General features: G+C 41.1%; 1 protein-coding gene across 5 annotated transcripts in view; it reads right to left on the bottom strand.

Annotated features, from left to right (window-relative positions):
- The window catches only part of ACTN1 (actinin alpha 1), a 135,690-nt gene that overhangs the window by 29,797 nt on the left and 84,566 nt on the right, over positions 1 to 21,327 (bottom strand). For 4 of the 5 annotated variants that reach the window (XM_018565094.1, XM_018565096.1, XM_018565097.1 and 1 more), the window contains exons 9-12: positions 4,496 to 4,588; positions 4,084 to 4,314; positions 2,738 to 2,885; positions 921 to 1,071 (exon numbers count right to left, since the gene is read on the bottom strand). In XM_018565094.1, the coding sequence (XP_018420596.1) occupies positions 921 to 1,071; positions 2,738 to 2,885; positions 4,084 to 4,314; positions 4,496 to 4,588 (623 nt within the window). Of the gene's footprint in view, positions 1 to 920; positions 1,072 to 2,737; positions 2,886 to 4,083; positions 4,315 to 4,495; positions 4,589 to 13,717; positions 13,804 to 21,327 lie in introns of all 5 variants that reach the window. The other variant, XM_018565099.1, reaches the window with a different exon arrangement.

Genomic DNA, 21,327 nt, shown 5'->3' with positions numbered 1-21,327 from the left:
GGGCCGGGAGTGCCATTGGTTCAGCTTTAAGTTAACCAAATAGTATCGGTGGAGCTCACACATAATCCAACTGTATTCATGCTTCTGAAAATGTTGTGACATCCGTAAGCACAAACAGTTGAACTGCGCAACCATTTGTGTTAAGCATATGAAGAAAAAGAAAGAAGTATTGCAGTAACCTTTAGGGCCAGTTTATTAGAGCAAAAGTGATAACATCTGGACTAGCTGGGCTATATGCATATATAGATGTCCATTAGATGTTCTCCTGAACTGGATGTTTGATCGTATTCTAATGTCTGCGGGCACCTTTAGATGCAGGAGTGCACTGAGGCTCAATGATACCCAAGCCAGGACTATAGTTATTGCACCCCCCCTCCCCCCTCCCAGTACTGGCGACAAACCCCTTCACACCATCATGGCTGTTTTGCTAGTGGACACATTAGACTCTTGTCTCATGCACCCCCCTTTAGGGGCCAACTTTAGTCATATTTACACAAATCTGCACACAGTTTATTTATTTATTTATAGGGTTAGTCCACTCAAAATTGTTATCAACAAGAGATACACATATACAATAAAACTGTTCAGAGATGTTTTACATGGGTGTAGTGCTACTCGTGATAACTCAAGGGAATTTGTGAATTAGTCTATGTTTAATAATGTAACACAATTCCCCTATTAAGTTCATCTGTGTGCCATGGTGATAATCTCCCCAAAACCTAAAGTCTTCTACATACTTTCCAGTGGCCCAACTGTAAAGCATTACTCTATATTTGCACCAGTATTGGGTAAGACAAAGTGCTTTTGGCACAAATTCTGCTCCTGCTAAAAGATGTATGGGGCAGCTCATGTTTTTTTATCTTTCTAGTTCACTTTGCAGAGGACAAGTTTGAAGGAAATGAACCCTCAGTCAGACTTACTTAAGTTCCTGGGCAATGGCTGCAATTTGTTCTACCCGGTCCTGATGAGCAGCCAAATCACTTTCAAAGGCCTCGTGTTTCTTCAGCAAAGCCTTGATCTCCGACAGGCTTGCCGTTTCATAGTCTTTCTTCTGCAGCATGTTTTCTTTTCCTGTTGATGGTGAAGCGGGACGGGTTTATTAGATTTTTATTTTTCATACATTATATGGAAAATCTTTCCTTCAAAAGACATCTGCATCTACAGATGTACAACCAGGAAAGAGCTTTTCTTAATGTTGTGGGACTTTTTTTTTTGTCCTTTTGTACAGATTCCTAAAATGTATGCGTATTTTGTGAAAACAACACATGCACTTAATAAAGGATAGCAAAAAAACATTTTAAGTGATATTAAAGTCAAAAAGGTTTTTAAAGTATTACAAATGCTGATTACATTTCTTACAATGGATGATGCTTCTTTATGTTGACATGTTCTGGTTTCTGCAGAATCAGCTAGTCCCCTGAGCACTGGCCCTATATCCTGTTTTAGGGTGGCTCCTTGCCCTTGCAGGGTCTTATGGAGCCACCCTTGTGTCTTAATTAGCTGTATCTCCACAAACACAGCAAGGCAAGCCACTACCCTGCTCTCTGCTCCCCTTTCCTAATTCCTCCCTTCTCCAAGCTAGTATATGGACAGCTGCTGGATTATGTTCTGTCCCTTGTAATCTTGTACTGGACAGGACGTTCAGGGAAGCAGAGTTGAGAGTTGGAGCCAGCAGTTCAGAAACAAGACGGCACCCTGAATATAGGTGTAACATGAAACGTGTTAAAGTTAAACTTGGCCTTAAATTTCGGTAATTTTTCCTTAATATAGTAAAAAAATAAAACCCCCAGTGGTGAATAAATACCACCAAAAGAAAGCTCTATCTGTCCCCAAAAAAGGGTATAAAATTCATTTCAGTACAGCGCTGCATGACGGAATAAATGTCAAAGTACCGCAGCGCTGAATACTGAAAAATGGCCTGGATGGGAAGGGGGTTTAACACCGCGGATGTCAACTGGTTAAATAATGATTTCAAAGTTCAATTCATCCAAAGTGGTTATGTTTAGGGAGGACACTGGTGAGTATTTCATATCCTGGCATTTATATTTCTGTGTAACTAATATATTTCAGTATATATTTCATTATTACATTTCCATTGACCACTGAGACCACTAGATGGGTGATACTACTGCCTCATTTTCTGCATACATTGTACTGCTTTATAATGGGCACACAAGATGTGACAGATCCAAAACAGATCTCCCCAAAGATACCCCTGAGACATTGAAAGCAGCACTCCAGGATGATGAGAATTCTTACTCTAGGAGGCATTTTGATTTTTGCTCTTATTAAAATAGGTTCCAGTTTAAGAAATGTGCCTGAAAAGTATTAAATGCCAGGAGATGATTTAACCTGGCATCATCCACCCAAGGCTGGAAGGCATCAGTTTTGGTGGAATTTGTCTGCTAAGCAATGCCAAGATACAGTAATGATTATGAACATTATTCTTAATGTAGCAATAGGGATACATAGAACAGAATGCATTACAGTCAGCTATAACAGAAAAGGGGAAAGAAAAAACCCCAGCTCAACAGCTGTGCAGAAAGTAATGAAAGCCGTCCATTCTAGTACATTTGTGTGTATTATGGCGTTATCAGAACATCTTATATTTCTACCCAGTGCTCTGCTTTCTTCTCCTTGCACATGAATTAATCCAGAACACTGACAGTTTTACTGACTTCAAACAGTTAGTGACAAGCAAGCTCTACAGTGAACAGTAAGCGTGTGATCATGTTACCATCAGTCCAGGCTTCATGAATAGAAGCTTTCTGACGAAACTTTTCAGCCAAGTGGTCTAGTCTTTCCAACCTCCGGATCTCATTCAGCAGCCACTCCTCATAGCCCTTCTCTGCTTGTTCCAAACCTCCCCATGCATTGTTTATATCCTGGGTAAAGAAAAAAGGACATGTAGCTACACAGCAATCACAATGGGCTAAACAAAACAAAAACTTTGGGAAAGAAGCAGAATACCTCTCTTTCCCTTATGGTTTTGTGACCAGAGCTACTTGCCACTGTCATCCTGGTTATTTGTTTTTCTTGGAGAACCGAGGTAGCCATGAATCAACCAATCAGCCAAATTAGATTTTGCTTGCCCTAATATACAGATATTCTACTTGTTTAAAGCAAATTACATAACCATCTAACCTCATCAGGTCCGTTAACACAAGCTACCCCAATAAATACACATATACAAAGGTATGCTGTAAGGAGGGCACTAAAAGCAATGAATGCAAAATGATTCCCTATGACAACATGATGGGTATTTTGCCTCTGATGGTAAAAGAGGCATTTGGGCAGTGAGATGGATACATTCGTGGTGCCTATAAACCACATCCTTGCTGGCCATTGGAGAGATATATTCACAGTAGTACTGATCTAAACATAGATTATATAAACAAGGAAAAACAACCCTGAAGTGATGACAGTGGCAATAGCCCACAAAAAAGTGCCTTCAAATCTTCATGTGTCATGCATTTCCATTTTCCGGCAAGCTAGCCTCCAGTACCACGGAAACATATGCGCTAATCCAGGGTGGGCTGCATCCAGGACCTTACCCAGCATTCAGAAGACAGAAGTCTGCCACTGTCTAGACATGCTTCACCTCCTGCCCTCTGCCATGCTGCCGAAGCCACACTGTGGTAAAGATTACAAGGCAGGACTCTGATGTGAAGGGGGGACTGGAAGCTGTTGATGTGAAGGGGGGACTGGAAGCTGTTGATGTGAAGGGGGGACTGGAAGCTGTTGATGTGAAGGGGGGACTGGAAGCTGTTGATGTGAAGGGTGGGGACTCTGATATGAAACAAGGGGACTCTCTCAGACCTCTATCTAGGATAAGGATCTGGCATAGATTTTTAGACCGGAGTGCCTTGTGATTTTGCATACTTTTAAATGGTGCCGTGATTGAACAATGTTGAGAAATGCTGCTCTAGTCATATGTTGTTTTATACTGTTCACTATCATATCTGGGCACAAGAGATCAATCTATGAACTTTTCTGCTGCTCAATCATTAGCACCAGGTTTTTGGTTAGTAGGAGAGCGGTGGGTGTTTAAGTAGCAACATTCCCCAAAATACCCATGCTCACCGAGACCATTTTCCCTTCAGATGGCATGAATGCTGGCCGGTTGCTGAGTCTCAGTTTAGTCTGAAGGGTGTTGAAGTTGATCTCTAGCTGACACTTCTCTTGGACTTTTGGAGGTTTATGTTGACGCCTATAATCTCTGAAATCCTCCAGCTTCTGCTGCATGGCCTGCATGGTGTTTTCAGGGGAGCGGTTCTCCAACCATGGGATTGTCCGTCGGATCCATTCTAACAACTGACAGAGTAGAAAGTCAAGCAAACAATAATACAAGACACGACTAATGTTCCAACATGGCACATTTCTGGAGTAATATACTGTATTTACATAATAGGGTTTTATTTTACTACTGCATTAAGCTAATCCCTTTAACACTAAAGGTTAACCTTTCTTTTATGCCTATTGTTGCAACACGTACATCACTTGCAAGCTTCTCATAGTCTTCCATAAGCTGCTCATTCTCCTGATTGACGGCTAGGACTTTGCAGATCCGATTGGCTGCAGTTTCAGCCTGCACAGAGAAAACAGAAAACAGTATTGGTTTAGGATTATTGGACAACCAAAAAAAGCAAGCACTTTTCTTTACCTACCACACACTGAAAACCATTTAAAGCTTTAAATTAGTTATTAGTAAATGTAAGTACATTGTAGTCCGATACAAACATGTTTTCTCCTCTCCAAAGGTCTGCCACCCTGTCCTTGGCCACTGTTCATTAATGACTATTTATATAATATATTGAACATTAGACATTTTCTAGAAGAATCGCCTAACTATAATGATAGAGTACAGAGGAAGAAACATATGTGAATCATTTAACATTCTTTTGTAAAGCACGGAGGGATCAAAATATAATAAATGCAATTTTTCCCCCCTACATCAATATGAACACACATAATGATGCATAGAATTTCCCTACCAAAGCCACATTGGCAGTTGATCATAGTTTGCTTGCGGAAAACTCAAGCCATTATCTAACGTAAGGAGCAAAGATGCACCTGGCAAAAAGGTTAACAATGGGAAATTCAAGGAGCTGAACCAATTCAGTGAATGTAGCATTTCTAGTCATTCCACATAGCCAATTAAGGCGTCTTGACCCGATTAACCATTATGTAGGATACTTGACTGCAGCTTTTTGGACAAGGAGTACTGCAGATGGATGACATTATGAACCATTATAGCATTCTACAGTATTAATCCTTATAACTTTTTCTTAAAATAAATACATTGCTTGCAGCAACCAGAGTTTGGCTTTTATGTCAATCATGCATAAAATAAAGATTTCTATTAATTACTGTGGGCAGGAGGTCCTATTTAAGACCCTTGCTAGATCATAAGTTCTTTTTCATATTGGCCAGTACATATTCACCTGATGCTGTGGTACCAAAGGCCATCTTACCTAGATTGCCTTTAGGCTACAAACTGCTAGCCCCACAATAATATTGTGTTCATACATCGAGTATTTCTAAACCCATGCCAACCCACTTATGTAGATAAAATATTGTAAACACTTACACACAAGGACATATTTGAATTAGACATTCACAAAGTGTTGAGTCAGCCATAGACAGACAGGTATCTCCTAAGATATCTGCCTGTCCTCTGTAACAACTCGCCTGATGGACTAAAGCAGTACATGCCTGGTTAACCCTTCCGGTCGATGTCTACACTGAGAAGAGGAAAGCATAAGCCAAGTCAATGGCATTTATTTTCTAAAAGTTGGAAAATCTCCATGTGTGATAATGAGCACTGCTGATGTTGGCAGGACTTATTATTGTCTCCTGGGGATACCCCTAAATAACCTGAACTTTGCTTAGGCATTGAAAAAGGCTGTTTATAGACGGTCCTATTCCAAATTTAAAGCTGCATAAGTAAACCAATCATTCCAAATTAAAATGTTGAAACATTTGACAACCATAACACTAATAAATTGCTATTTTAATATCATATCATATCTGATTTCATCAGTCACCTCAAAGTTGTTAGAAGTATTTGCACAAAATGCGAACCACAAAACTCATGCAAATTTAGTTGGGATTACACATAAAATACCTTATATGAAGAAAATGCTAATATTAATAGGAATTAGTATACACACCTACAAAACCCCAAGCTATACCTTTACATCAGAAGTAAGAGAAAAGCACAGGGACAATCAAGAACCTGCAGTCGGCACTAGAAAATGAACGCATTTGATCAGAAACAAGTTTCACCTCATCAATAGTTATTTTTTGTTTTGTTTTACCGTGTCTACATGAAAAAGGCCAAAACTACCAACTCTAAGGAAACCTGACAATTTAACACCATTCACGGTTTTTGTATATTAAAGTGCAACTCCGGCTTCAACCATTTTTTCCCCATCCGCTTCTGCTTTAGGTGCTTGGAAAACTTGTGCTGCCTTCTTCCCTTTCCCACCTCTAATTTTTCAATGGAAACCATTGCAGCAAGCAGATTCTGCCTGTATGAGACCAAGCCGTCCACAAGACTTACTGGATGTCATGGACATGTCCCCCAGCTACGGGGGGTATCAGTCACAGCTGAAGTGCCCTATGTGGTGCACACAGCTTCCACAGAGCCAGTTCTTTTTGGCTGAGAAAGGGTAAGCTGTAGAGCCGGTCTCTTTTCTGTGCAGCTGACAGTGTATGTTGTATGTATGAATGAATGCTGTTTTGTTTCTCAGTAACTACAACTGACCTGCTGCGTCTTTTAATGTATTAGATAATAATGTATGAAAGGGAAGCAGAGAATAGTGTCTTATGCTGTGCAGTGTGATCTGGACTGCAAATACAAGTAATATACAGCATCTAGTCCACTGCCCTGTTCACATTTAGGTAATGCTGTGTGCAATAGCTTTAATAGGCATAATGTTTGCAAAAATGTCAATCACTTGCTGTGGGCATTACTACCGTGATGTGCTGGCTCCCCATGACTGCTCCCACTCCCACTTTGTGACTCCATCCATAAAAATAATGTAAAGAAGTGTGTTTTATGCAGTGTGTTATATGGAAATACAATTTATATTGCTACATACTGGAGCTTTACTTTAATAACACATTTTAGTTCTGTTGCTTTCCCAACCTCCACGAAAGATTGGAGTCTTTTCTTCCTCTAAATACAAACATAGTGAACCTCACTTATGAAAATTGTCCAGAGTAAAAACTATTCTTGTCTACAGCAACCAAAGCAATAAAGACGATGAAGGAAAAACAGACAGTTCCCATTTTAGACAAATGAGACCTAAAAGAAGCAGACCTTTGTGAATACTGAAACAGTGGTACAATTACACATCAAATATAAGAAAGAGTAAGAGGAATCAGCATTTTCATGATAGAGAGGCAATCAAGATGGCTCCCTTTGCTATTGTATCGTATACCTATGGGCCGATAAAACATTATCGTGTAGCTTTTTTTTTGTTCTACAAATTTAAGAAGTTCTGTGAATTCCACAATGTTGCCAATTGCATTCACATACATATTCAAGTCTGATTTATAACAATTCAAACTGCACATCAAATAAGATTCTCGACAGCTAAACTGAGCTCCTGGCAAATATTTAGAAAACCAGATAGAATAAATATTTGAGAGATGTTTTACCATCCAAAAGGTTTTTTTTAAAAAATTTCTGTCGATCCAGTTTTGAAAGATACAACGCTCTGCCACACAGCAAGTGACCTGATTTTTCTCTGCTAAAGTTCAGTAACATTTACAGGTCTCCTCCCAACCCTCAACCTGTGATTGGACAGTGAAAGGAGCAGCAGCACAATGAAGAGACCATCTTTCTGTCACTCTGCTATTTTTTTCCTGTCAGCATGCCTTGTGCTACAGCACAACTGGTTGGCTTTTGTGCTCTTGCTACTGGTCTGAGAACTGCTGCACAGTGGACTGCAAGATGCTGATAAGTCAAATTCAGGTACTTATACTGCTTGCATTTTAAAAAATGCATCTAATTATGTATTAATTAATACAGAGCTGCATTGATTTGAGTCTTTTATATCTGCCTGGAGTTCTGTTGTTGGTTAAAAAGTCTTTAACTTGCTGCTGAAATCTTCTCTGTCTTGACAGCAGTCTTACCTAGTTTGCATGTCACAAAAACCATCCCTGTGTGACAAGTGATGTCAATTCTTGATGACCATGCCCCTTCCAGATCCATGCCCAGGCTCCATACAAAAATAGGCCTTCACAGTCCTGTGCCGTCCTGACAGAGGACATTAGAAAAAGCTCTATATTCCATGTACTGTCTGCGGCAAGACTTGAGTTGCAGCATCTGCAATACTACAAGATGTGTATTTGATGCATGTATATCTAAGGGCCCAGTGTTGTGATAATGTGTGGCAACACGTTACATGCCTTGGTGCATTAGGGTTCCATTCATTGTGAATGGCACCCTAAGGCAACTCCACATCGCATGTGCACTGTGATGCAGCTCGGCAAAAGCACACAGAAGGTAATTTATCAAAACTGGGACAAAGTTTAACCAAGTTTAACCAAACTACTCCAGTTTTGATTACTTCTCCCCACAGTTTCCCGTGCATTGGACTGTGACAAAAATGCATCCTGCCCTATTTCCGTGTGCATTGCTGTGCTTATCAGCCTATTCATTCTGAATGGGCTGTTTAACACACAGCAAATCACATCAACGAGCAACAACTGCAGTGGCGCGCAGTGTTCTGGTATGAATAGGCCCTAAAGCAAAACTTTGGGTAGTTTTAGTAAAGTAGCAGAGTAAAGTAAATGTTCACATATATTAGTGAATGAGGGGAAACTAAGCAAAAATGGGCTTTGCAAAGAATACCCGATTATATGCAAGGATAGTTAAAAAAAAAACAAAACAGGAATTTTGCTTGGCCACGATTGGATAATTGAAGTCAGCACAATTTCACCTTTTTTTTTTTTTTTACTAAGCCAAGTGGATTTTCATGTAACTTCGTGAATGAGGTGAAGTTGTGCTGAGTTATCAATCATGGATCCAGTTTTTCAAATTCTCCGTGCAGGTAATTTGGGTCTTCCTTCCAAAGTAAACATGATCTAACCCTTTAGTAAATCAGGGTCATTGTCTATACACTCTATAGTACAGACATTGTCCAAACAGCCTCACCATGGCTGGCACACTCCCCACCACCATTTGCTCAGTGGCTCACCACATGACCCCAATGCATTATATGAATAAATGGTATCTCAAATAATAACAATTGAGTTACAGTGGATCTGAGGTCTGAAAATAAAAACCTGGTAGGATATAGGCGATTGTTTGGGGTTTTTTGGCAGAAGAGACATGCAAACCGAAAAAATGTCTTCCTCTTTCCCGTACTACATTTTTATTTCGTGTATACTGCATGTGGCACATGTTCAGTGCAATGTACACTCTCAGCACCTGTAAGATGCAGCAAATGGAGTTGATTAGTTTTATCATCAGTGGCTATCCACTGGACAAAGAGGAGCAACAGTGAAAAGCAGCAGCAGAGGGGGACAGAGCAGGGACAGGGATTGGGCACCTGCTGGAGGACACACTAGTAGGTTAAATGTGTCATAATGTGCAAGCATGCTGTGACTACTTTTACATTATGGCAAGAGCTGTTTCTACATGGATGGAATAAAGTCCCACTTTACGAATGAGTCATGCTGAATCTCTGCATAGTTGCTACCAAAGAATATTCTCATCAGTTTACTATCTGAATAAATTAGCAGACAACTAACACATTCTTTCACACTACCTATCTTAGAATGTTATACAGTCCCTGACAATTTGAGCATGAAAACCATAAGAGTACGCCATCATGACCTAGAGCAAAAACAGTGTTGCTCCCTGGAAACAATACATCTGAATCCAATATACTGTAAATACAATTACAGCTAAATATAACACAGATGTTGCATAACACTGACAAATATAAAATTGCAGAACTCTAGGCAAATATAAAATTCTACACTTTACTACACTATTAATATACCCAAAATATATATAAATATTAACTTCTCATTATCATTTGCACACTAGAAATCAGGATGAGAGAAAGGCAATACCAATATTATGAGCAAATCAGATTCTATTGCAATGCACACTGCGGTCATTCTAACATGTTGCAGGTGCTGGTGGCTGGGGTAGGTCTTTAAGTGGTGAACAGGAAGGGAGAGATTAGGGAGGATATTACAATAAGATAAAGGTAGTTCATTTTCAGTAGAGGGCAGAGGTGGAAAGGAGACACAGAAAGATGCAGATGTTTCATGTAGAGTCATTCTATGATATGATTGTTTTAGTTATTAACAGTCAGGTTCCAAGCTGTTCATAGGGACAATGAAAACGTGCACAATAGTGCGGCGTACTACTAAGTAGGGGCCAGCAAACTCAGAGACTGTTATACACATACTAATCGGCAAATTATATTCTTTTTCTCAATTCTCAGTATATTTATGGGAACCTGAAGATGTTATCATGTACGGTGTCTATTTTAAGACATACTTCAGTTTGCTTATGTTCGGTCTTTAATCTGCGGTCAGGAATTCGCCCCCTCTCTTAGCCTGTCTCCTCCCTCCTTTTAGTTTAGTTTTATATTTCCTTTTAAAATGTCTCACCAAAAAGGTACATTTTTCAACATTTACCGCTGTTTATCAGTAACAGCATTGGGTTTATTCAAAATGTCCATAATGTATGAGCTACACCCTCCATGTTTCCAAAACTCGCCATTTAATTATTTGATGAAATTATGGATGCAACTCAAGGATGAGAGGTGCTATCTGACGCTGTCGATCAACTCCTGTCTCTGACTTTGACAACTGATCCTGACAACCAACCAGCTCTGACTTGGACAACTGACTTAATATTCAATGTTTGTCCACATACATAACCGTAAGGCGCAGAAAGTCGGCTGTCTCTTTCTTTTATGTGAACGGGACCCCAACAGCAGTGAAAGCACTATGATTCACTTATGTGGAGAAAAGCTTGTCTGATTTTTATTGCTGCATTTGTCCCCACTGAGGAGATTCCTATTACCTTCTGATCCCTTGAGTAGTCAGTGGAACAGGAAGCCAGGTGAAGTCTCCTTAATGTTGACTTAACAGAGGTGCCAAGAGAGGTTCTTACATTTCTCGTTGTTGTGTTCTATCATTTTAATTTTTATAAATAATGTTAGTGCATTATGTAAATTTATCAGTTTCAGAATGGTGTGCAAAGAGATTGGTTCTATAGAAAACACAAGGCACATACATAGAGGCCATTATGGACAGTGGATAATAACAACCTGTCTTTTTAAACTAAACGCTCACTGGCTTTTTTGGTTTACATATTTTAAATAAGTAGCAGAGCAAATGATCAAGTGTACGATTAGTTATGACATGGAAACAGGAGTTAATTTGAAGCCGGGAATATGGTGGTTACATAGTATTTGAGGTTGAATAAAGACATTAGTCCATCAAGTCTAACCTATAGGATCTCATTCTAGAAGTACTTGTACTCCTGTACGGTATATTACGGTCCCTTAGGAAATCGTCCAAAAGTTTCTTGAACAATTCCACACTCTAGCTGAAATCACTGCCTGCGGCAGTGAGTTCCAGACCCTAACCGCTCTAACTGTGAAGAACCCCCTTCGCCCCTTGTGCTGGAATTTTTTTCCACCAATTTTAGGTGGTGGCCTCTAGTTTTTGTAATGGAGTTAAGTTTAAATAGTTTGTCGCCAATGTTGCTGCCACCATTGAACATTTTGTACATGGAAATCATATCCCCCCCTTAATCTCCTCACCTCCAATGTGAACATGTTTAAATTTAGTAGCCTCGTCTCATAGCTCTGGTCCTCCATACCCCTAATTAGTTTGGTTGCCCTCCGCTGGACTTTTTCCAGCTAAGGACATCTTTTCTTAGTACTGGTGACCAGAACTGGACCGCGTACTCCAGATGAGGTCGAACCAATGATCTATAAATTGGCAAAATTATAGACCTGTCCCTGCAATACCTCCCCTTCTTAATACAGGACAAAACCCTACTAGCTTTGTTTACAGCAGCCTGGCACTGCAAGCTACCTTTCAGTTTGTGGTCTACAATGACCCCCAAATCCTTCTCCATTTATGACTTCCCTAGCGGCATACCCATAATTGTATAACCCATTTGTTTATTTTTAATTCTAAAGTGCATTACTTTGCATTTATTGACATTAAACCTCATCTGCCACATTAATGCCCACTCCCCTATTTTATCCAGGTCCTCCTGTAATGTTATAGTGTCTAAGTCCGTGTCTATTACCCTCCCTATTTTGGTGTCATCCGCAAACACGGAAATATCGCTGTTAACACCCTCCCCGATGTCATTAATAAATAAGTTGAACAATATGGGACCCAGCACAGAACCCTGAGGCACACCGCTCATTACACTAGCCCAGTCTGAAAAGGTGCCATTTATAGATACCCTCTGGACCCGTTCCCAAACAAGTCATCCTTAGAAGTAAAATTTACAGCACCTCCATGCTAACCAGTATTAATTTTGTTCTTGAGAAGCCAATACTTATGTTTGCCCAAATACAGAACCTGATAGGCAGAGCACAATGGAGTATGATGGAGCAGGGACTGTATGATGGAGCAGGGACTAAGCGTTTTGCTTCTGAGTGGATATACGCAGTGGAAGGTTTTTTTGTGTGCTTTAAAGTACTGTAAACTATACAACCAGAATGCGAGTTTTAACTTGATTTAGATTAGAATGGAACAGGCAGAAACTCCATGTTTCTTCTGCAGCAGATGAACTGTGGCAGTAGAAGCCATTTATTAAATTTGCTGTAATAAAGGGCCAACCTGTTGGTTACCAACCAAGAAATGTGACCCTCCTTACACTGATACACTAGTTCCAACTGAACAAGCTGTGCAGCAGGCACATAAGCAATATTAGTGGCCTGGACCCTGTAATGCACGGCAAGGAGGTGGGCTTATCTCAGGTCTGGTCAAATAAACAAAGACAACCATCCCAGTTTTGCAGACATGATGGTGAAGAAAAGGTATAGTGGCCCCAGATCTTAGCTTAATAATATGCCATGTGAGTAGGGGGTTACTATTTCGGTTAATGCATTCAGACTCTAAGAATGAGCATATCAAGAGAATGTCTTTAAATTACATTTGTTAGGTGCTGATGAGTTCAGTCACCCGTTTGCTTCTTTGATCTCTTTGATATTCCAGTGCCAAGAGCTCTCCAACTAAATCTGCAGGTCTGTCAATCCACTGCAGCCCATTTAAGAGATATTATTGTCTGGGTTAAACTTTTTGTTCACTGTATATTATGGAGATGTAACACAAGAAGTGAGATTCCCTAGATGCAAAATTAGATTTAAATGTGGTGTAGACACAGCCAGGACCTACAGCAGGAAAATCTTTCCATGGACATTACTAAAGATCAAGGTAAGAAACTGAAGATAACGTAATTTGAAAGTACTTAACAAAACTGAAACATGAGTGTTGCGTGGACCTACCCTTTAACAGAAGGAAAAATCAATATATAAGTCAGTGAAGCACAGATATAAACACTTCAGTGGTAAGTGGATAGTGGGGCACATATACAGCATTCAGCTAGAAATGGGTGATGCACCTCTGTATTCACTCATTGACACAAGACATAAGGCCTTTGCTGAGGCTGCAAGTTGTGCAGAGGAAACTCTTACGTGATATAGCTCACCTTCTGGGCACCTGAGAAGGCGTGGTAATAACATGACACATAAGTCATTAAAGCCTTCATATCCGGCCTTAGCGTCCCTATAATATCTGTACAGGAAAGGAAAAGAAAAGGTTTGAAAGGATAAAGAAGCAAAGAGCAAGAACAGTAACATGGAATGAGGAGAGCAGGGGAAAAGGAGAAAATGGTTCTTGACATGCACAGCAGGAACGAGCAGACAGATTCAAATCTGTACTTGTACAGTTAGACTATGAAGAGTGCTGATAAGGTTTCAGAATTCTGTATGCTTCTATCTTCTACTTATCCATCCAACTGTGTGGAAAGGAACAATATTATGCAGAATGCACATTGTACTGTAGCCACCTGTATATGAGCAGGCAAGCTTAGTGAATGTTGGTATCCACCACATAAAAAACAGTCAAATTAGTTTCCTTTGGTGTCCACACAGTGGTAACCTGACAGTGCTTGCTATGGATTTAAACAACTTACATTCCATTTGTTAGGTATTCCTGCCATGGTCATACAAAATGGGTTACTTAGACTTCTTTTTAAGAAGTTACACAGTAAAAGTCCTGCTAGGTAATTTTCCTGGTTCACTATTATACAGAGATACTTCATCTGCAAGAGATAAGGTCACTCCAAAATACTAGCCTTATGGAGAGTACTAGATGGTCAGTACAGGCTTGCAAATACCGAAGGGCACATAGTGTCTTCCCTACCATCAGGAGCTAAGAAGTCCTTACGTTTGTCACATACAGTATGTAAGTTGTAGTGGTGCAGCATTTGGCCTACCTTTTTTATTGAGGTGAAAAGGGGTAAAGGCTAGCAAGGTGGAGGAGCTTTGTGCTGCCTCTAGCCATGTGAATTAAATATATAATGAAAATAAGTTGCATCTTTTTTTTTTTTTTTAAAGGAAAGCCGCAATGAGAAACCTTGCAATGTTATTACTGACCTGTTCTTCTGAAAATGTTAAGCGCTTGGCTATCATGATGATCTAGGAGCTTTAATATTGGTCCTTGACCTGCACAAGTTTGGAGATCAGTCCTGACTTCCCTTTGACTTTATAATTGTCATGCTTTTTCTAGGTCAAGGAACACAGAACCTATTAAAGGTCGAGACCACCAAGCAACTAGTATTCTAACAAGGAGGTCCGCTGTGGCAGCCTCCATATTTTTATCACTACAGGTTTCTTTAAAGGCCAAGTACCTCTGTTGTGAAGATCTACAGAGAGACTAATGGTGTGAGACAACACTGGAAGGGCATCTGAACTTTTTGGAACAGGAAACTATCATTGTGGATTTTAAGCAGTTCAATTAATTTCTTTTTTTGTGATGTAATTAGCCACTGCCCTAGAACAAGCATGTTCCCATTGGCATGTTTACCGCATAGGCACATTTGTGTTCCATGTAGTGAGTGAGAGAATAGGAGAGTAGCACTGGAGAATGCACCTTCAAAAACATGTCAGCAGTGGCAGTTCCCATACATCTATACTATAGGGTCCTTTTAATATGTGCCTATATGTTGGAAGAGGCATAATGCAGTGAATACCACTCTCATTAATCGGTCCTCATTTTGTTCACTCACAAGTAACAGATCAGACGTCAGTAGCTTAATCTGCTTAGAAATATGAAAGATTAATTCTTGGTAACTAGGGATGCACCGATATATCGGCCACCGAAACATATCGGCCGAAAATTGCACTTTTGGCATATTGCCGAAAGAGCCATGTTTCGGCCGATACATCGGCGCATCCCTGGTTTCTTTTCTCCCCGCTGGGCGCTGTTCCAGCGGGGAGAAAAGAAAGTGACAGCCGGCCGAGCGCTGCAGGACGAGAGCACTGTGAGTGGCCGGCGTCTCTCCTCCCACACCGCTCAGCCGCCTATCACAGTCCGGCAGAGCGGTGTGGGGGCGGAGACAGCGCTGTCACAGGAGGCTGGGCTTTCCTCTCTACACCGCTCAATCAGCCTCCTGTGACAGCGTGTCAGAGAGAAAAGCAAGGTACACACACTCAGCGATCAGTGATCGCTGAGTGTGTGTACATAATTGAGCATATGGTATGTTAACTATATACTCAATTATGAATGAATGGGAGTGATCTACATCACCCCCATTCATTCATAATTGTAGTTATAGTAAACAAACCATGTTATCAATGAACAGGAACACTCATAGAGGATTCCTGATCATTGATAACAGGGGACACAGAAAAAGAGAAAAAATAAAAAACATTTTCGGTATCAGTTTCGGCCTAACATTTTTTTTTCGGTTTCGTTTCGGTTTCAAAATTTCCATTTCGGTGCACCTCTATTGGTAACAATAATGGCAAATAGCTAGTGGTAATTTGTATAAAACAACAGAAAGCACAGCGTCCTTTCCTCGTGAAATACGTAAGGTTTATTGTTAAAAGAAACAAGTTAAGAATACTCACAATTGGAGCATATAATCATGCACGTAACAAATTCATATTCGACACAAGTCTCCCATTATCAGGAATAAACGATGCAAAGGTGGTTAATCAAATCAATAGACCGGACCAGCCGGTCACTGTAACCAGACTGACACCTTTCTGGGTGCATCCCCTCCATCAGAGTCTACTGATGAAGGGGTTGCACCCCAAAACAGGTTAGTCTGGTTACAGTAAATTGATTAATTATATGAGTTTGTTGCATGCATGATTATATGCGCCAATTGTGAGTATTCTTAGCTTGTGTCTTTTAACAATAAACCATACGTTTTTCCCGAGTAGAGGACGCTGTCTTTTCTGGTGTTTTTTGCATGTTCGTGTGGATGTCCCTGTCGACTGAGACTGGGTGCCTTCCTCGTCCAAAAGGAGGAATATTGATAGTATTTTTTTTAGAGTGGACACATCACTAGCGCTGACTAAATTGTGTGACTTTGCGTAGTAGTTGTTTGTATCATTCAACTGGACTTGTTCTATCAAGTGAAGACATTTCACAACTCACCTTAAAGGCTTTCTCAGTTCAAATGAGTGTCAAGATCAGGGTGAAATCTGCAGTCTCTTTACACCTAAAAGTGATCCTGTTAGCACAGGGTGACTTGTATCTAATAAAATGCCTGCTGAAAAAATAGGGAATATACTTTCCTTTTGGATGGCCCTGGGTCCTGGAATGCTGCTGCTTCGCTGTGTACTGGTCACTTGCAGGTTGAATACCAGTTCCCCCCACACACAATTATTTACTCTGCTTACTTGTTTGCAGTGTTAATTTCGTAGATGAAAAATTTGTGTCATAGTTTTCGTCAGCTGCATGTTTTCAGTGACGAAAACTAAAATGTAAAAAAGTTAATAGGATTCAAACTATCACAAAAATACATTGCAATTTTCTCTACTGGAGATTTAGTCCACAACACTAGACTAATTCTAGATCCAGATGACTAAAATTAGGGATGCACCGATACTGGTTTTTCGGTATTGCATACGAGTACTGATATTTTGCTATTGGTACTCGGCGATACCAAGTACCAATACCGGTGCTTCCGCTGGCATGGAGCCGGCTTCCCGGGCAATAAGGAAGCCAGGCAGTGGGTAATGACATGTTCCCTACGGCAGATGTTCCCCTGCGGCACTGCCGGTCAGAGGAAATCTTCCTCATACCGGAAGTTCCGGTATCGGGGAAGGTATCTGAGCATTTGGGCTAATACTCGCCCAAATATTCGGTATCGGCACCGATACTAGTATTGGTGCATCCCTAACTGAAATACGAGTAAAACTAACCGTGCTAACCGGGTAATTTTAAAGGAGAAGGGACATTCATTCGAGAAAAAAAAAGTGAAGTGAACATTTTGGACAACTGGGGGGGGGGGCAACCTATTCTTATGAGGCAATTTACACAAAACAACCATCCATAAACGGGAATGGGAGCCTTCAACACTGTCACCCACACATAATGCTCTTTAACATCTTTAAACCTGCAATTTGACAATTTACACCTTTACCCATATATCTCAAATAGTCAACACATGTCCAAGACACAATGGTAACAAAGTGATCATTTCATAGAAATTAGAGTTGGGTGTTCATATCCCCCACTGGACAGTAAACATTGCCTTAACACATTTCATGACAGCATGGTAACTTGATTAAGTTACTCATGTGGCTATAAATGGTGGAATATGTTCCCAACACTGATTTAAGCCAAGGAAGCCACTTAGATGGGTGGTGAAACATCTTCAACATTACAGAAAAGGTTCAGATGCACCATGACCTGGATAAATGAGAACCTTCACAGCGATAATTGCCCATTATGCTTAACGTTACGTTTAACGTTATATAATATTGTATATTATGCTAGCTGACCGGTAGCTAAGTAAACTATATAGCCTGCACAGTGGTACCTTGGTTCACGAACGCTTCTGTTCGCGAACAATTCGGTTCGCGAACAGGAAGTTTGGCAAAATTTTGCTTCCGTTTGTGAACTCCGCATCGGGTGACGAACACAACTGCAGCCATCTTGCCTGACACTGGTCGTGGCTTCCTCTAGTCGAGATCGCAGTCTGATCACAGTTTGATTCGGTTCGTGACCAATTCGGTTTGCAACCAGAATCGTGAAACAAGTTAAGTTCGTGAACCGAGGTACCACTGTATTCTAAAGAGAAGAAAAGCAATCAAAGTCTACATTTAGTGAAAACTAAGCTGCATTTAAATATGCTCTAGCACCATCAGTGAACAGACTGAAAGATGAAAGAGAAACGGCAACATATTAAATATGTACCAGACAAATCTATTAAAAATTAAGCTTATTTAAATTCTGAAATCTAAACCAAAATGTTTACATTACTATAGCCTTGTTTCAGTGAATCAAACAGCTGTAATTCATTCATTTTGATTCATGAATTTGACCAAATTTACCACAAGCAGTGATGGTGGGTGATGTGAATGGATTGTTTATACAGAGTTGCATCAAAATTACAATGTAATATTGACCAAAAACTATGTATGCCATCCTACATTATCTCATGAGCTCAGAGGTCTATTCTATAAGTTTGAGAACACAAGACATTTCTGCACAGTAGTTCATCGAGTAAGAACAAGAACCGCACAATGTAAACAACAATTAACTTCATGCAACATTAAAATGGGTAACAACCTTCAATTAACTTAGAAGAAAACTCCTAGTGGTTCTTATGCTGAGGTTGATCTAAGTGTTAAAAAGAAACTTACCCCAAGGCCTGGTACTTACAAGCTTCAGCTTGTACAAGAACAGTATGTACAGCAAGCTTTTAGAAAGCATTTGCAAGGCATTCTGACAGCTTCAAGCAGCTTTCTTAGAGCCCTTAAAGTGACACTATACTCAAGATTTAACTCCTGAGTAATTAACTCTTAACTATTAACAAAAATGTATCTTATTTGTGTATCACTCAGCTGTAGATCCTCAAATCATCTCTTAATTGGTGCTGACACTGTCCTTCCTTCTGGAGGGTACTTTTGTTCCCTATGGTCCCTGTGTGTGTGTTGTAAAGTAGCCACCGCTCCAAGATCACTCCCATGATGAACTACAATTTCAGTACAAATTATTAAACATGAGATTGTAGTCCATCACAGGAGTGAGCATGAAGCGGTGGCTATTTTACAACACACACAGGGACCATGAGGAACAAAAGTAGCCACCCTCCAGAAGGAAGGACAGTGTCAGCACCAATTCAGAGATGATTTGAGAATCTACAGCACAGAGATACACAAATAAGGTACTGTATTGTTAATGGTTAAGGTACTTGAATGCATTTTTAAGATTTAACTGCTGAGTTTAGTGTCACTTTAAGGAACCCTTTGATTCCAGTTTATAGCTGTTGAAACACGCAACAGAAGGATTGACTGTCATTTTAGACAAGCTTCTAGCAGGCTTCGGCAGTCTTTCAACAAGTTTCAAGTAGTGCTGAAGCTTGCTAGTAGCTAGGTTAAAATGATAGCCAGTACTCCCATTAAGATAATTTGTTTCACATCCCCAAACTGAAGCCAAAGTGAAGCTTTTTAAAGAAGAACTTCAGGAAAAATAAAAACCTTACCCTTGCAGTGGGGCTACCCCCGCACTGCAAGGGTTAAGTCCCACAGTGATCAGCACTCACCTCTCTCTCCTTCTGTTCTGGTTATGGAGAGCACCTTGGCGTCCTCATGCCTAATGCAGGTCAATAGAACTGCTAAAATGTGGTGGTCCTTAGACCACCAGATCGAAGGGTAGAAGAGGCTGTGTGGACCGGTCTAGCAGCCTGGAGGGAGCCCCTGGGACAGAGGATCAGGTGAGCAATACAGTCCCCTAGACCAGGGGTCAGCAACCTGCGGCTCCCTGCTGCGGCTCCCTGACCAGGGGAGATCGGCATCGCAGATGGTATGTGCATAACTGATCTGCCCTGGAACAGCTGTTCGGTCCTGAAATGTGACTTCTATCCGACTTTGTGAGTGGGGTGGAATGTGACTTTGTGAGTGGGGTGGAATGTGAGATCGCACTCACAGTCAGATAGAAGTGACATTTCAGGACCGAACAGCTGTTCCAGGGCAGGTCAGTTCTCCTGCACATACGATTTGCGATGCCAATCTGGCCTGGAACAGCTGACAATGCATTGGAATGCTTGACCTATTGGTGGTCACACATTGTAACGTAGTCACAAACTTTGATAGAACACCACCATCAGAGGGGTACGGCCGGTACCCATGTTAGGAGTCGGGGCAGCCTGGGGGGCCTCTTACATGAGTATCAGCTGTACCAGGGGCGACATGGCAGAGGTGACTGGGGAGGGGGTGGAGGAGGCCAGGCCCCAGCAGCAGCAGGTAAGAGGAGTTGGGAGGAGGTACAAGGAAAGGGACCCCGGCAACCAGCCCACCTGAGGGCCTGCAGAGCCCACTATAGTAACACGCAACAGAAGGATTGACTGTCATTTTAGACAAGCTTCTAGCAGGCTTCGGCAGTCTTTCAACAAGTTTCAAGTAGTGCTGAAGCTTGCTAGTAGCTAGGTTAAAATGATAGCCAGTACTCCCATTAAGATAATTTGTTTCACATCCCCAAACTGAAGCCAAAGTGAAGCTTTTTAAAGAAGAACTTCAGGAAAAATAAAAACCTTACCCTTGCAGTGGGGCTACCCCCGCACTGCAAGGGTTAAGTCCCACAGTGATCAGCACTCACCTCTCTCTCCTTCTGTTCTGGTTATGGAGAGCACCTTGGCGTCCTCATGCCTAATGCAGGTCAATAGAACTGCTAAAATGTGGTGGTCCTTAGACCACCAGATCGAAGGGTAGAAGAGGCTGTGTGGACCGGTCTAGCAGCCTGGAGGGAGCCCCTGGGACAGAGGATCAGGTGAGCAATACAGTCCCCTAGACCAGGGGTCAGCAACCTGCGGCTCCCTGCTGCGGCTCCCTGACCAGGGGAGATCGGCATCGCAGATGGTATGTGCATAACTGATCTGCCCTGGAACAGCTGTTCGGTCCTGAAATGTGACTTCTATCCGACTTTGTGAGTGGGGTGGAATGTGACTTTGTGAGTGGGGTGGAATGTGAGATCGCACTCACAGTCAGATAGAAGTGACATTTCAGGACCGAACAGCTGTTCCAGGGCAGGTCAGTTCTCCTGCACATACGATTTGCGATGCCAATCTGGCCTGGAACA

The sequence above is a fragment of the Nanorana parkeri genome, unplaced genomic scaffold (assembly GCF_000935625.1).
Source record: "Nanorana parkeri isolate BGI_ZX_2015 unplaced genomic scaffold, ASM93562v1 scaffold812, whole genome shotgun sequence".
Lineage (NCBI taxonomy): Eukaryota > Metazoa > Chordata > Amphibia > Anura > Dicroglossidae > Nanorana > Nanorana parkeri.
The sequence above is the reverse complement of the archived record's forward strand: the minus strand, read 5'-3'. Positions and strand labels throughout refer to the sequence as shown.